The sequence below is a fragment of the Astyanax mexicanus genome, chromosome 11, assembly GCF_023375975.1.
Source record: "Astyanax mexicanus isolate ESR-SI-001 chromosome 11, AstMex3_surface, whole genome shotgun sequence".
Classification (NCBI taxonomy): domain Eukaryota; kingdom Metazoa; phylum Chordata; class Actinopteri; order Characiformes; family Acestrorhamphidae; genus Astyanax; species Astyanax mexicanus.
Genome location: NC_064418.1, coordinates 31,047,845 through 31,063,893, shown reverse-complemented (window position 1 = coordinate 31,063,893; position 16,049 = coordinate 31,047,845). Strand labels below are relative to the sequence as shown.

The following is a 16,049-nucleotide window of genomic DNA, read 5'->3' as shown; positions in this document are numbered from 1 at the left end:
TGTTTTATTCTATAAACTACGGACAACATTCCTCCCAAATTCCAAATAAAAATATTGTCATTTAGAGCATTTATTTGCAGAAATGGGAAATGGTTGAACAAAAAAGATGCAGAGCTTTCAGAAAATGTCCCTTCCTTCTCTGACTCTAAAAGACATCTCAGACTGTAAGGGTGTTCTGTAAATTAGTGCTGTTTATCTGTAAGAACCTGACTATGCGATATTTATTGCAATACGCTTTTCAATATATTCTGATATATTTTGATATTGTAGGTAAGGTTTATAGACTGAAATTTTCTGGAAAAAAACCCACCCTTATTAAGTATATAATTTATACAACTTATAACAGTGCATAGTCGTGCTTCAGTAAAAGTTTAGTAAAACTAGAGCCGGGTTATGAAGATTATCTCCTCTTTATATCAGAAAATCCCAGATAACCGCTAGAGGGAGCCCACGAGTGAGTCCAAAATGAATGGGGTTAATGATTAAATAAACATTTTTAAAAGAGTAAGAATATACTTTTCCCGAATTTTGACATTTTTGAAAGTACATTAATGTTTAAAGGTTAAAAGGTTTAATAAATATGTTGTTGGGCATATGTTTTAGTTCTGTGTTGAGGAAATTATTTTTAATTCAGTAAAAAAAGATTAAACATTTAAAAAATCAGATTATGCCTAATTGCTCCGAATGAACACATTTATTTTTAACCTACTGTGGAGCGCCCTCTGGTGGTAAAACAATAAGGTGGATTATTTTCCCCACTATTATATACATATATAGTGCAAGGTTTAATATTACAATACGAACAACATAATACTTCATTTCATAATACTTTATTTTGGATGCAAAATATATGCATATTTTTTATTTATAAATAAGTGCTGTCATGATGAAATACTTTGTATTATGCTCTTTAGCAAAATAGGTATATGTTTGAGTAAAATTGTAAAAATAAACAAATAAATAAATAAATAACACTGTGGTTTTATTCTATAAACTACGCAAAACATTTCTCCCAAATTCCAAATAAAAATATTGTCATTTAGAGCATTTATTTGCAGAAAATGTTTGTGAAGATTTCCTCACGGTGATGTTTCAAACTTCACCACAAGAGGGCGCCATAAACACACAATTAAGCGTATGTTAATTCCTTACTAACTACATACTCTAACGTGAAACGGAACAGCTTACCCATAAATCCCTTTTTTTATTTAAACAAAAATACATGCATTAACTACACATCTCATTCCTCTTTTAAGTCATTTTAACTCATTTAAATACACAGACACAGCTTTTTATAATATACATTTAATAATATATTAATTTCGACAAATAAAATCTTTGGTTGGGGTAGATAAGATTTCCAGCGAAGACTTCACAATTCAAACCAATCTTCAAATTTTATATTTACCCTGTGACCAGCTATATTATAAAAATACTAATATTAGAATATTAATAGAGTAATTAAAAACATTGAATGCATATGCATACATATTATGGAACATTTTAAATGTACTTAAAAATAATCATATATGCAAAATGTTATTTATTAGCAAAAACTGCCCTAATGTAATAGATAGATAGATAGATAGATAGATAGATAGATAGATAGATAGATAGATAGATAGATAGATAGATAGAATTTAAATTATTGACAGTAACCATACATTTATATATAATATAATGCAATATAAATGTCACTATGAATAATACCGTCTATACTATACTATAGAATAAATATAAACAATGAAAACATATTAAAGTATGTAAACATTAAAGGTGTATTTAAACAGTGAACAGCCCAGAGTTTAAGCTGAGATGTGTAAATATAAGCTATAAACGCATAAAGTTAAGTTTGTAAGGAAACAGGTCCAGTGTGTGGTCGGTGTGTTCTGCTGCAGCGCGGTTTGACGCTTCTCGGCCGCCGTTATTCGTCACCACCGCTCGCGCTGAAGCAGGAAACGGGTGAATGGTTCGTGCCAACAACAGCGGTTTCAGAAGCCACAGCAGAGACACGAACTAACGGGTTGGTTTGAGTCTTTTAACCGGTTTAAAGTTTTTAAAACAACACTTTCTAACATTCTCACGCTTTATGTGCTTCTGCGTTTAGATATCTTAGGGTTTTTAGTATAGTTTAGTGAGTGCTGGTCTCGGGGAATGGCTGTGAGTTAGCTCTGCTTTAGCTGTAGTTGAAGGTTTGAGCATCGCGGCTACAGGATGAGAGCTGTGTGTTTACTGCTGGACATGTAGTCAGTGAGGGAACTCTGCTGATAGCTGAACACGCTGTATTGTTATGAGTTTAGTGATTTTTTAGCCATGACTGGCTGCCTGACCGAGCTGTGCGGTGTATATTTGAAAGCTGACCGCGCTGAGCTGCTCTCAGATGCTGCAGTGCAGCCGGGCTGGACTCTCGGTTTGGGTGCAGCCCAGTAGCTCCACAGCTGAAATTAGACGTTAAAAATTCTCTACAGAAATAAAGAAACAGTTGACTTTTACACTGCTACGATATTAAAGCTTCTTTTTAGTCTTTGTGTTTGTGCTGTGCAGTTGTTCTAACCGTCACCAGCATTTGTCACCAGAAAGCCATGGTGACAAATGCCGCACACACCCTTCAAAATCCGTGTAAATCAATTCCAGCACTTTAACTCATGAACATATATATATATATATATATATATATATATATATATATATATATATATATATATATATACACACAGAGCTCTGGAAAAATTATAAGACCACTTCAGTTTCTGAATCAGTTTCTCTGATTTTGCTTTTTATAGGTATAGGTTTGAGTAAAATGAACATTGTTGTTTTATTCTATAAACTACAGAGAACATTTCTCCCAAATTCCAAATAAAAAAGTTGTCATTTAGAGCATTTATTTGCAGAAAATGAGAAATGGCTGAAATAACAAAAAAATGCTGAGCTTTTAGACCTTGAATAATGCGAAGAAAACAGGTTCATATTCATTAAAAATTTAGGTGGAATAACCTGGTTTTTAATCACAGTTTTCATGCATCTTGGCATGTTCTCCTCCACCAGTCTTACACACTGCTATTGGATAACTTTATGCCACTTCTGGTGCAAAAATTCAAGCAGTTCAGCTTGAATTCAGTTCAGTTTGATGGCTTGTTATTATCCATCTTCCTCTTGATTATATTTCAGGGTTTTTTTTATTTGGTAAAATCAAAGAAAACATTTTTATGTGGTCTCATATATGCAAAACATCTTTATTAAAGAACACTTTCTTAGAGTGATTCAAATCAAGTATACACTTCTGCAACAAAATGAAAGTTACCTTTATTATTGCGTACAATATGACACTGCACACCCCTAACTGAGATATTAAAAGATCCAAGAATTTTATCAGATTTGTAACAGATGTCAGTAATTCATAATGTCATGATACTAATAATGCACTCCAAATATCTCCATATATCTAAGATTAAAGTAAAATGAATGATACTGGACAGATATAATCTGTCTCTATTAGATATATAATGGGGAAACGAGAACAGTGTGAATTTTTTGCCTGAAAAGGGAGTTTCTAAATCTGCATTACAGAGATCTTGAGTTCCTTACTTACCAATTGTAATCAACTAGTGTTTGTTAGATAGACAATCATTTCATTTATTTATTTAAAACTAAAATAAGAAGCTATCTTTTTGTTCAGAGATTAAATATTTTTATACACCTTTTTATAAGGTGTTTTTCTAATACATGCTTTACCTCTGAGTAATTGATTAACAGTTAATCATTTTTAGTAAATTACAGCTGAACATGTTGGCCAGCCTGACGTGTCTGGGTAATTTTATAAATCTCTGCTGAGTTGTGTTCAATAGCTTGAACAGGATGAAATTCAATAATTAATAAATACATGGTAACTATAGTAATAATCAAATAATAATGGTAACAGTAAGAAGAATGTGTTGTTATTGATTTAATCTTAATTTAGGACAGCATATTCAGATGCCTGTCACTGTCTAGTGTTTTCATTATATTTCTTTAATCTTTATCAAAATCAGAAGTTACAGTGTGACTGTAAGAATCATGCCCTTATTTGTACAAGGGAAAAAAATAAATTTGTACTGCTCCAATTTTCCTTGCTTTACAAGGCAAATAATGCAGAATTTGGAGAATTTAGCCTTTATGGAATGATTAAGAGTCATTCTTAAGTGGTTCCTTGAGTCTTTTGTAAAAGTCAGGTGCTGTTTGCAGGAAATGAGAGAAAAGCTCTGAGCAGTAAAACAAAGGCAACTCTTCAAGTCCTCCACTTGATTTCTTTTCTCATGAGTGTGCGTACGGGAAGACTGGGTATTTTAGACAAAAGCAAAGTGTCCTGACTGGATGACTGCTGGAGCTTGCTCTCACTGTTCTCTGTACAGTTTCTTTGTGAATATGATTGGGCCCTTTAGCAAGTCCTTGTCTGAATGATCAGGAGAAGAATAAGCAGCTTGAGTGCTTTAGCTCAGGGATGGGCAACTTCCATGATGGAGAGGGCCACATTTTTTTCAGCATGACCATTGGAGGGCCACATGACCTCGCACTTCAAATAATTGAATATGAAAAACGCTATAAATGATTTTCAATAAGAACAAATTTTATATGAATTCATATCTGTATGTTTACAGCACCAACATTTATCAACAACTATTTTCTGCATATTAATGCATTTTAATACGGCAAAAGACAAACCGTTTGCTTAAAAAAAGTGCAAAAAGGAAGTCCTTCATATCAAAGAACAAAAAGTTTGCTTAAAAAACTGATTGCAAATACAGTAGTTCCTCTGTGTAAAATAAGTTCATTATAACAAGTCCTTCATAAGCAACAAGGACAAAACATTTGCTTATAAAAGTGCAAAAGGCATTTGAACTCATTTATAACAAAGAACAAAAAAGATTTAAAAACTGATTGCAAATAGCTCATTCAATAATAGCAGAAAACTAGACCACAGAGGCCCAACATTTATTGAAGCTAATGAGAGAGCTGTGGTTTGGCCTGCTGGCTCACAATGGACTGGATGTCAATGTCAATTTTCGTGGTTGTTTGGCAGCGCCCTCTAGCGGTCAAAAGTAGAATTACGTTTTTTTTTTTGTTTTTTTTTTTAAATTATGAAATTATGAAATTATTTTTGATCTATTCGCGGGCCGCACTGAGTGATGACGAGGGCCGTGTGCGGCCCCCGGGCCGCCAGTTGCCCATCCCTGCTTTAGCTGATCATGTGCTTCTCTTTGATTTATTTATAATGCTTGTTATTATGTTGATTGGTGTTTCGTTTGGGGTTATTTTAAAAGCTGCAACAAGACTAATCTCAACTGGTAGACAGAGTTTCAGATAAATATATCAATATACACCATTTCATTATATAGGTGTTATATATTTATAAGAATGTATACCGCTTTGTAAAGTTTGTAGTTTCACTGAAATCCAAATTGCTGGCAAGTTAGCATCAATTATTATTCAGAATGCTGCATGTTTTTAGCATTAATCTAATAAAATAAAATATTGTCAGAATAGTTCATATAGTAATATAATATAATAATTAAGTAATGTCCCTTCCAAAATAGTTTATTAAAAGATCCTAAACATTTAAATGATTTATTTTATAGTGTTTATATTAAGATTCTATGAGTTATTATTAAGCTTAACATTTCCTAAATGTAAAGGATGACAAACTAATCTACATTTAAATATTAGTAATAGTGTATTATTGTATTTTATTGCATGTGTAGCATGATACTGGATGGAAAACATTTTACAGATAATGGCTTTAGGAATCATTGTGTGGAACGTTGATGTAATCATTTTTTTTATAAAAATCAATCAAATCAATTTCCTTCTCTTTCCTGTTCTGCAGCATCATGTCGGATAAAAGTGAGTTAAAGGCAGAGTTAGAGCGGAAGAAGCAGCGTCTTGCACAGATCAGAGAAGAGAAGAAGAGAAAGGAGGAGGAGCGCAAGAAGAAAGAGGTAACGTCTTATTTAGATCATATACATTCACCAGACAGTTTATTAGCAGCGTTTGTGCTCCTACACATTCATGCAGTTATCTAGTCAGCTAGTCATGTCATAGCAGCGTGATGCCTAAAATAAAATAAACTAATCCTCTCACTCATCAGAGCACATTATTCTTTGTTGTACATTATCTTTTGCTAACAATGTTAAACATAAAAGCCACCATATGGCCATATGTGCATAATTGATGTATAAAATAAATAGGCTAAAAAAAGTTTAATCACTAGACCTGAATTAAACTGGAAGAGAATTTTTTTTCTAATAAATTCTTTTGTTATCTTATTTTTAAGAACATTTTCCTCATTTGCATATTTACACATTACATTTTTACCACAAAATACAATGATACAATTCTTTGAAGTGGTTTTATATAATTTAATTTGTTTGTTTTATCCTTTCTTGCATACTGTTTAGTATGGAAGTATGCAATTTTGGAATTTTGAAATGTATCTGACTCAAACTTCCATACTTCTAGAATGCATACAATTAACGCACCTTGTGGAGGAAGCAGAATAATTACTTTTAACACCATTAACCAGATACTTCCCTCGAGAGTACACCACTCAGCCCAGTCCTGCACTGTACAAAGAGACAGTACAGAGATAGCAAAGATGTCTGTAATAAATCCAACACACTACTTCCAGTTTGAGAGTATTTCATGTCTCAAAGCAGAAGTCTGCTTAAACTGGTTTTAATGAATATGTTCTCCTGTCACCTTTCATTCACTAGATCCAAAAGCACATTTTTGGGATGTGGTAGATAGATTCACAGCCTGAAAGTTCTCAGGGAAATCCTGCAAAAATCATGTCTTATACCAGAATCTAAAAGAAGGCTTTTTTTTAGAGCAATGTAGGACCCAGTAGGTAGTTGTGTAGTGTTCTCATAATAGTATTTTAATTATTATTATTATTATTATTATTATTATTATTATTATTATTGTTATTATTATTATTATTATTGATGCACAATGTCAGAATTATAACTGCTAATATGGCCAATACTTAAAACTAAATGAATAAATACTTTCTGCATGTTTATTGTATGCTGAAAAAAGGACCAAGTGACACTAGCTGCACTAATCAAATCAAATCAAATTTATTTGTATAGCGCTTTTTACAACTGGTGTTGGCACAAAGCAGCTTTACAGAAACATGATTACAGGACAAGGAATCAGGCAAAACATTAAACATAGAATATACATAATACAGAACCCCCAGTGAGCGCGGAGGCAAGGAAAAACTCCCTCAGAGCTGCAGGAGGAGGAAGAAACCTTGGGAGGACCAAGACTCACATTAAAGGGGGGACCATCCTACCACTGGTCAAATGGCTTTTAAATTAATTTTAAAAAGTCTTTCATACATCCACATAGGTTTTATATATTCAGGTGTATAGCAGCTCCACTAATGGCTTATAGAGTAAGATGGATGATGAGCAGCTGATCTGTGGTGGTGGATGGAGAAGAGCTGACTTCAGAAACTTCCAGTCTGGCCAGACAGAGGACATGAGAGCCTGAGGGTCCAACATCCCGCGGTATCGGGTCAGACAGGTGGGCAGTCAGTAACTCAGAGGAAGGCAGAGAGATGGAATTAGTTTTGACTGGATTTATGTAAAACAGAGAATATAAAACATTATCAGAGTGTGGCAAATGACTCCAGCAGATCTAAATAAAACAGCCTAACTAAAGGCAGAGAGCCAGAAGGTAACATAGACATGGAGGCTCCCTGAAACACTGGCATCCACCCACTCCACCGTCCACAAACCTGAGTGACCGTGTGCAGTGGGAGAACAACAGCACCAGCATCTCAGTTTACCACAATTTCCTCTGTCCATGAACCCCTGAATCTGCAGCCTTATCTAAAGGGAAAAACAGTAATTACCAAAAGCTAAACTAAACAAGTAAGTTTTCAGTCTAGACTTAAAGATTGAGACTGTGTCTGAGTCCCGAACATATTCGGGGAGATTATTCCAGAGTTGAGGCGCTTTATAAGAGAAAGCTCTTCCTCCTGCAGAGCTCCTCTGAATTTTAGGAACTACTAATAAACCAGCACCCTGAGATCTAAGTAATCGCGGTGGTTCATAACAGGAGATGAGGTCTTGTAAATACTCAGGAGCGAGCCCGTGTAGGGCTTTATACGTTAACAGGAGAATTTTATAGTCTATGCGGAATTTGACTGGAAGCCAGTGCAGTGCTGATAGTACTGGACTAATATGGTCAAATTTTCTCGTTTTAGTAAGGACCCTGGCTGCAGCATTTTGAACTAGCTGAAGTTTATTTAAGTTACTGCCGGAACATCCAGACAGTAGCGCATTACAATAATAGACCTTTAAAGGAACACTGGCTGTGCTACTTTAAAATCCATTGATTAAAGCTGTCAGTATTTCTTTAGTAATTCATTTTAATATTTTTAGTTTTAAACTTATACCGGAGTGTTAAGTCTCTCTGTAAGTTGTAAATGTGTATATCAGCATCGGGAGATATACACAAGCAAAATATCAGATGTCTACATTTGTCAAGAATTCACACACAGATGCATCCCTAGTTATTATTGTTATTTATATATTTAAAAAAATGCAGAATATATTTGCATGATGCATGCGAGGCAGTGATTTCCTCAGGATTTTCAGAAACTCAGAGCTCCATGTGAAGAGCTAAGCTAAGGCTTTCAAATCGGCATAATACAGTAATCTAATACATTAAGCAGCTTGGCTAGGTAAAAGTCATTTGTACAAATTATGGTTTTATACAGTGAGTTTAATAACACAAAATCTTTGGCACTTAGCTAAAGACAGACTTATCACTGCAAGAATAATCTCTAGAACTGTAGCTTTCGTCTCGTCTAAAATCACATGGATTATTTAATGTCTGTATGTTTGTGTAAGAGTGCGTTGCACACTTAGATGGGCTTACTCCGGGCAGGATAGTAGCCATTTGATAGAATGTTTCCTTCCTCATCAGCAACACTATACCAGTGGTAGAACTGATTAAATTAAAGTAGACTGATAGAGTTTGCTGCATCAGTAGGGAAACCTTGGTTTGTTTTAATAAAAATATTTAGATTTATTTATTAACGTTTTAGTCAGTAAGACCAGTCTAATAAATTGTGATTCTGTGTGTTTTTAGGCAGAGCAGCTTAAGGAACCTGTAACACTGCAGGATGACTCTGACCTGGAGAAGAAGAGGAGAGAGGCTGAAGCTATGCTGCAGAGTATCGGTATCACTCCTGATGTCCCAGTGGGTAAGTTAGCACTTCATGTCACTGCCTTTACTTTACTTTACCCCCTGTGGCCACTATTAAAACTAGAACTCTGCTGAACCACCTTTTTTGGAAAGTCCACAAAAATCTTATTCTACACCACATAGTCACAGTGCTTTATACAGTATATTGCTGACATATCGGTGGATGAATGTCTAAATGTGGGGTTGAGCCTGATGAAACTGAGGAACTTTCCAATATCCCTTAAGATATTTGTTGACACTACAAATACAATTAGCCGTACAAAATAAATTAAATTGAAATCATCCAACCAAATTTGTTACATAACCTTAGCACAGGCATGCAGGCAATTAGAATTTTAGGTGCATACTAGTTCCACACACAATTACATAATACAGTTAGAATATAAACACTTTAACTTATGCTATAAATGCTTAACTTACACTAAAAACATGCATGAATGCATTGTTTAAATGTGCAATCCAAAACATGTCATAAACTCATATTTCATTCACAATAGAATATAGAACATGTTGTACACAGAATGCCAAGTTACATGGTATCCTATATTTGAATGTACTGTGTGTATATATTACCTAAATGTAGTGTTACCTAAACATAAGCGTATACATGCCTAAATATATCTTTTGTTAAACATAAGCATCATTAACATTCACAGCAATAACATATTAACATTTTCCACAGGTAGAATAAATCTAAAAATTGTGCATGTTGTTAGTAATTAGATTTTTTGAGAAAAACATTTGAGGACAAGGGCAATTTAATATATTAACAGTGGGTGCAGTAAACACATCGAACACAAGGGGGCAGAAAAGCTCTAGGATAGACTTAAGTGTTAAGAGATGGTGATTAAGAGATGGTGTTTTTGTGTTGCTCACACACACCGTCAGCATTCAAAGCAGATGAATGGGATGATTGGGATCATATAATTTAATAAAAGTTATTCAATTATGTGAGTAATTTGTTCCAGCTCATTTAAGGTCTGTTACGCTGGATGCATTTCTGCAGTTTTATGCAGTGAATGATTCAAATTAGTAGTAGATTTAATTGCTTTAAGTCTCCAGCATTGAAACTGACTCTGTTTATGTGCACACATTTCTTTATGCTTTGAAAGTATAGATTGCATGATACTACTTTCTTATATCAAAAAAAAAAGAAATAACAGTACAAACCAGATATTTTATCACTAACCAAAGAAATGTACAAATTCACACAGTATAAGCGTGAACTGTTTCAGGATAGACTTGTCACAGAACTGAACCTAATTTATTTTATTTTCTCTAATATCTGATGCAGTGTTTTTTTGTTGTTGTTGCTTATATTATAAAGTATATTAAATACAGACGACTATTGAAATCAATATATCATTTTAATTTTAGTCTGTGCAAGTGTGCACATTTTCACTGTGCTGTGAATAAAATAAAGAAGAAAATAAGCCTGAGCTGCTGAATATGCAAATTAGGCATACATTTCCCCGGGTTCCACTTTTCCTGTGAGTGTCCTCTGGTGTTTACCAGGCTGGCACTGTAAATAAGAATTTGTTTTTAATGCATTGTTTGGTTAATTTTATGTTATTAATATTGAGGGTGTTGCAAGTGTTACATTAAAACTGCATGTACATTTTTTTAATTGTTTTTAGATAGTGATGAGATTTGAAAGATGGTTCATTGCATAGTTAGCAACAAAATGCAGTTATTTTTTTCTCATTTCTATTAAAATAAACTCATTTTTTATTGTAATTTCATTCAAGCCTGTAGTAAAAAAAACAATTTATAATAATTGTGATAAAGTGTATTTTTACGATTTTAAGATAATTTAATCCTACCGATACAATGGTAATAAAACAGCATAATAATGATATTACACCATTTCTAAGAACAAGGAACTTAATAGTTTAAGCGGTATACTTTTTCTTCTACAGTCCACCATGTGTATATTAAGGTCCTGTTATTGTTGCATTGACCACTGTGTGACTGGTAATAGTATAGATGAAGTTTATTTGTATGTAAATTATCATATAAAGAAACAATGAATTAATATAGTCATGCCCTTATATTGTACTGTTCTGGTTGATTTCTATTCCTCAGTTGCACCCATGTCTCCCACTGCCAAATCTGTGGGCACCCCAAGTGAGGCCGGTAGCCAGGATTCAGGTGATGGCGCCACAGGACCCAGGTATCACCGCCATCATATCTCTCTCCCACTCTCTCCCCTCTTTTCCTTTCTTTTCTTCTCTACTGCTCTGATCTGTAATTGTACGCACTGAGGAGCTTCATGATTGTGGGATTGCATGAGCGACAGACAGTCTGTCTGTGCACCAAAGGCCAAATGTTTATGTTGTTTAAAGGCTTTGTGTGTGTGGTTTTGTGTACAGGTTTCAACATGTAGTAAGTTTCTCCTTCCACTTCCACATTATTAGCTGCTGCTTTGCCTATACCTCAGAAATAACTTATGCCACGTAGGAAAACCCCTTGTGTGAGGAGCAAATGTTTTTTGGTTTTTTAGGTGAATTAAATAGTTTTCTTCTTTGCATTCATTAGCAGTATGTATGTAAGTATGACATCAGTTGTTATTATAATGTAAATAAGTCTGTATATTTTGCTGTAATGTAAATTGTCACTGTAGGACTATATGGGCTTAAACAGAAAAAAAAAACACATTCAAATATCAAAATTTGTGCCTTTTTGGAGAAATCAGTTATTTCCTATTGAGGCCATTGAGGTTTAATAGGGGTTAATCCAGTATAATTCCAATATTAAATTAATGTTAATTCATGTAATGTGTTCTATAATGAACATCAGTCAATAAGAGATTCTAGAAATAACGTATAATAAAATATCTGAAGAGTTTTATCACCTTAATTGTAACTTTTTTTTTATTGCACCATATGTTGATCTTGAATTATTTTTCTGCCAATTGACAAACCAGTATACAGAAGTAGTGCAATATGAAAGTATTTTCTCTTACTATGATACTTTTTCTCATATTTTCTGAGCATTATTATGTATACCATAATAACATATATTTTTGTCCTTTTTTTTGGAGAAATCAATTATTTTCTTTGACATTCATAAAGGCACTTAAAATATTACTCATTTCTCGCAAAAGGGAGAAATGAATGATCTTGATGATGTTTTTCTTGGAACGGCTCATATTTGGATTCAGATGTTGGACTTTTAAATTCGCAACTTTTAATCTAATCATTTAATAATGAATTTGTTATACGTTATACTAGGACTGGGCGATATGCTTAAAAAAACTCATACCTCGATATTATTAAGAGAATTTGTTATGTATACAATACAGTATTATATTATGAAAATCATAAAGCATAAAGTTAAAGATTTAAAGAATCATGTTATTAAATAAAATACAAAATATCTACCTAATATATTTGTTTTTATTAATAAACATATTGTATCATTTTGTAGCTGCTATTTAATTTACAGTGTTTATTTGACAAACATTCTGAGTATCTTCTGAATTTTTTTTTCAGAACCAAACCATTTTCAGCCAAATGACCCACATTCATTCTTTTTTTATTTTTATTTTTATTTAATCAGACACAGATGGTACCCTGTATAGCAGGTGTGACATGATATATGATATTACCATTTTTATGTGTTATATAAAATTTCAGAATATAATATTGCTGTTTACAGTATATTGCCCAGTGTGGCATTATACAAAAATGCATACATTAAAAAAAAGCATACAAACATGTATTTCTGTTCTGTTTATTAATGTTCTGTACGTAAGTGACATATTTAGTTAAACTAGGACTAACTGAACTCAGAATCTGATTGGTTGTGAGCTGCCTGGGGGACTGTTTAACCCCTGATTGGAGATTTGGACTGTGGTGGAAACTCTAACCCCAGAAACACACACACATCTATACGGATTGCAGCCCTGGAGGGGTCTGTTTCCCGCCCGAGGCCCTCCGTGTCCACTCATTTCCCTGCACCACCGCTTCCTACACACATGGAGGTCATTTTTCTAACCACATATACACACTCACACATCCACACAGGCTCATGTACACCCTCCTGGGGCGCACTCTGCCACACACGCACACACACACATGCACACGTATATAGACAACACACACACACTCAGAGAGAGCTTCCACTCATATGTTAGTCATGGCGGGGCCGGAGACGCGGCTGGCCGGTAGACACGTCGTCTCCGGCTTCAGCTCTGGGTGAGAGGCGGATTGGGCCTTCTCCTGTCACTCATGATTCACACACAGACCAGTTTTACACCGGTGAAACCTGTTTTCCTTTGATGCTAACTCACATTATGATGCATGTCCAGCTCTTCCTACATGTGACTAATAGCTTATGACACTGAGTGTTTTTGATGTAGCTAATTTAATGCATCCTTATAAACTTGCGTTAAACTGACATAAAGACGGCTTCTGTGCTCATTAGCCGCTGTAGGCAGTGCTTGTTAATGATCTCTCAGAAAACTTCTTCTAACCATGCTAATGACCTCTAATAACCACTCTTCATATTTTCTCTCCTGCTCTTATTCTCTTATTCTCATTCTCTCTCTTTATCTCTCTTTCTCTCTCTCTTTCTGTAACCTTGGCTTGTTGCTGTGACACTAACAGGACTCTCCACTGGGACTCTGATCCTTCTACACTACTGCTTCACTCTGAGCTGGGGTACTGCATTCTCTGCCTGTTTTCTTCTGCTTACTCTGTTACCTCCTTTTTTTTTCATTGGTCCAGGTGATCTATTAGCATAACTGGTAATTGCATTTAAACCGCTTAGACACTGAATACAAGTCCAAATTCATTCAGAATCAATTTCATTATTATATTAGTGTCATAATTAACACAATTTGTATAGGCCCCAAAATAGAACCCTGTGGGACTCCACAGGATATGCTTAAATTAACATGCTTAAATAATTCCCAATAGTTCCTGTGAATAATAAACCTAAGGTTCAACAGGTTGAAGTATTTGTTTAACCTTCTATGGTATCTTTAGGTTATTTTGCCATCCCATACAATACCATTTATTTATTTTTATTTGTAATGTAATGTTACAAGGCATGTCTACGTCCAGTACAGTGATATGGGTCATAATGACAATATGACTATATTTTGTCTTACTGTGATAACACTTTTCCAAGCATATTGTGTATAGTGTCCGTCCTTAAAGAAAACTACCCAAAAAACAACAACACAAAAATAATAATAATTTACTAAAAACATTGTGCATAATAAATATTTTTAATTTGTTTTAAATTATTTAAATATTGTCATAATATGTTTACCATATCACCAACACCATTACTCAGTAAAGAACTAAAACTAGCAAAAAAAAATGTGCAAAGTAGGTCACAGTGCTATCTGCATGTAGCCTTTAACACAAGAATAATGAGTAGCTAGCTAATACAGGTGCTGGTCAACGAATTAGAATAATTTGAAATAGTGCAATCATGAAATTCTTTGAATGCATTTTTTGTGCAGAAAGCAAATCAGGTGTTCACCGCACCTGTCCTACTCGTTAGACTAATCACAGAACTCGTTACCTGGAAAAAAATTTGCTCAGCTGAGCTTTCCAAAAGGCCCATTTAGGCCATTTAACTGTGACACTGTTGTTTTATTGAATTAGAATAATGGAGAAACCGTTTCATTGAATTAGAATAAATGCTCGAATTTTTGTTTTCTGTGAAGAGTGTTCACTGTGCAGTATAAAGTCAGGGTTGAGTAGAATTTCTAAGTTGTAAAATCAATCATGGGTGAGCAGCGCGACCTCTCAACCGGAATAGTGGCTCAAATTCAAGCCCTTCGCCAACAAGGCTTGACCCAAACTAAAATTGCTGAGCAGCTCGGCATCAGCCAGTCTTCCGTCTGCAAAGCTCTCAAGAAAAACTGCAGCAAGCGCACCAACTGTTCCGGCGTCCGAAAAACTTCTGCTCGCGACAACAAGCAGCTGAGAAAGATCGAAGTCAGCAACCGGTTCAAGTCCACTTCCGAGCTCACCGACTTGTGGAACAAGCAGACCGGCGCTGACGTCTCCAGATCAACCACTTACCGTCGTCTGCGCGAACTCGGCTTCAAATCTCGCGTTCCAGCAGAAAACCGATGCTGAACAAGAAACAAATGGAGAAACGGCTGAAGTGGGCCAAAGAACACGGCGAGTGGACTGCTGAAGACTGGCAGAAAGTGGTCTTCAGTGACGAATCACGCTTCTGCATCTCCTTCGGTGGTCCTCGTGTCTGGCGTCGTGGTGGCGAAACCTACAACCACGAGTGCGTGAAAAGATCCGTCAAGTTTCCCCAGAGCGTTATGGTCTGGGGATGCATGTCCGCTCGAGGTGTAGGGAAACTCTGCTTCCTCAAGAAGACTGTCAATGCTGCCGTATATCAAGATGTTCTGGAAACGTTCCTGATTCCGACTGTTGAGGAACAGTTCGGCGAAGAAGACTTCATATTTCAACAGGATCTTGCACCGGCTCATGCGGCAAAGTCGACCAAAGATTGGTTCACTAAAAAACAGCTTGAAGTTTTGGCATGCCCGGCCAACTCGCCTGACCTCAATGTCATTGAAAACCTTTGGGCCATCGTCAAGCGGAAAATTCGCGACAGAAAGCCTACTACGCTGGACCAACTGAAGCAGAACATCGCCACTGCCTGGGAAGCTGTGAGTGCGGAAACTTGCGACAAGCTGGTCAAATCGATGCCGCGGAGACTTCAGGCAGTCATACAAGCCAAGGGGGCAGCCACAAAATATTGAGAAAGTGATGATTGTAATTATAATAAAAATTATTCTAATTCAATGAAAC

The 16,049-nt window shown here is 35.2% G+C and overlaps 1 protein-coding gene across 4 annotated transcripts in view; it reads left to right on the top strand.

Moving 5' to 3' along the window:
• Positions 1 to 1,904: 1,904 nt before the first annotated feature.
• Positions 1,905 to 16,049, top strand: part of dync1i2a (dynein, cytoplasmic 1, intermediate chain 2a) — a 40,989-nt gene continuing 26,844 nt past the window's right edge. For 2 of the 4 annotated variants that reach the window (XM_007253515.4, XM_007253514.4), the window contains exons 1-5: positions 1,905 to 2,023; positions 5,861 to 5,972; positions 9,139 to 9,253; positions 11,341 to 11,428; positions 13,866 to 13,919. In XM_007253515.4, coding sequence (XP_007253577.3) covers positions 5,865 to 5,972; positions 9,139 to 9,253; positions 11,341 to 11,428; positions 13,866 to 13,919 — 365 coding nt within the window. In that variant the 5' untranslated portion in view covers positions 1,905 to 2,023; positions 5,861 to 5,864. The remainder of the gene's footprint in view (positions 2,024 to 5,860; positions 5,973 to 9,138; positions 9,254 to 11,340; positions 11,429 to 13,865; positions 13,920 to 16,049) is intronic. The other 2 variants (XM_007253517.4, XM_007253516.4) reach the window with 1 other exon arrangement.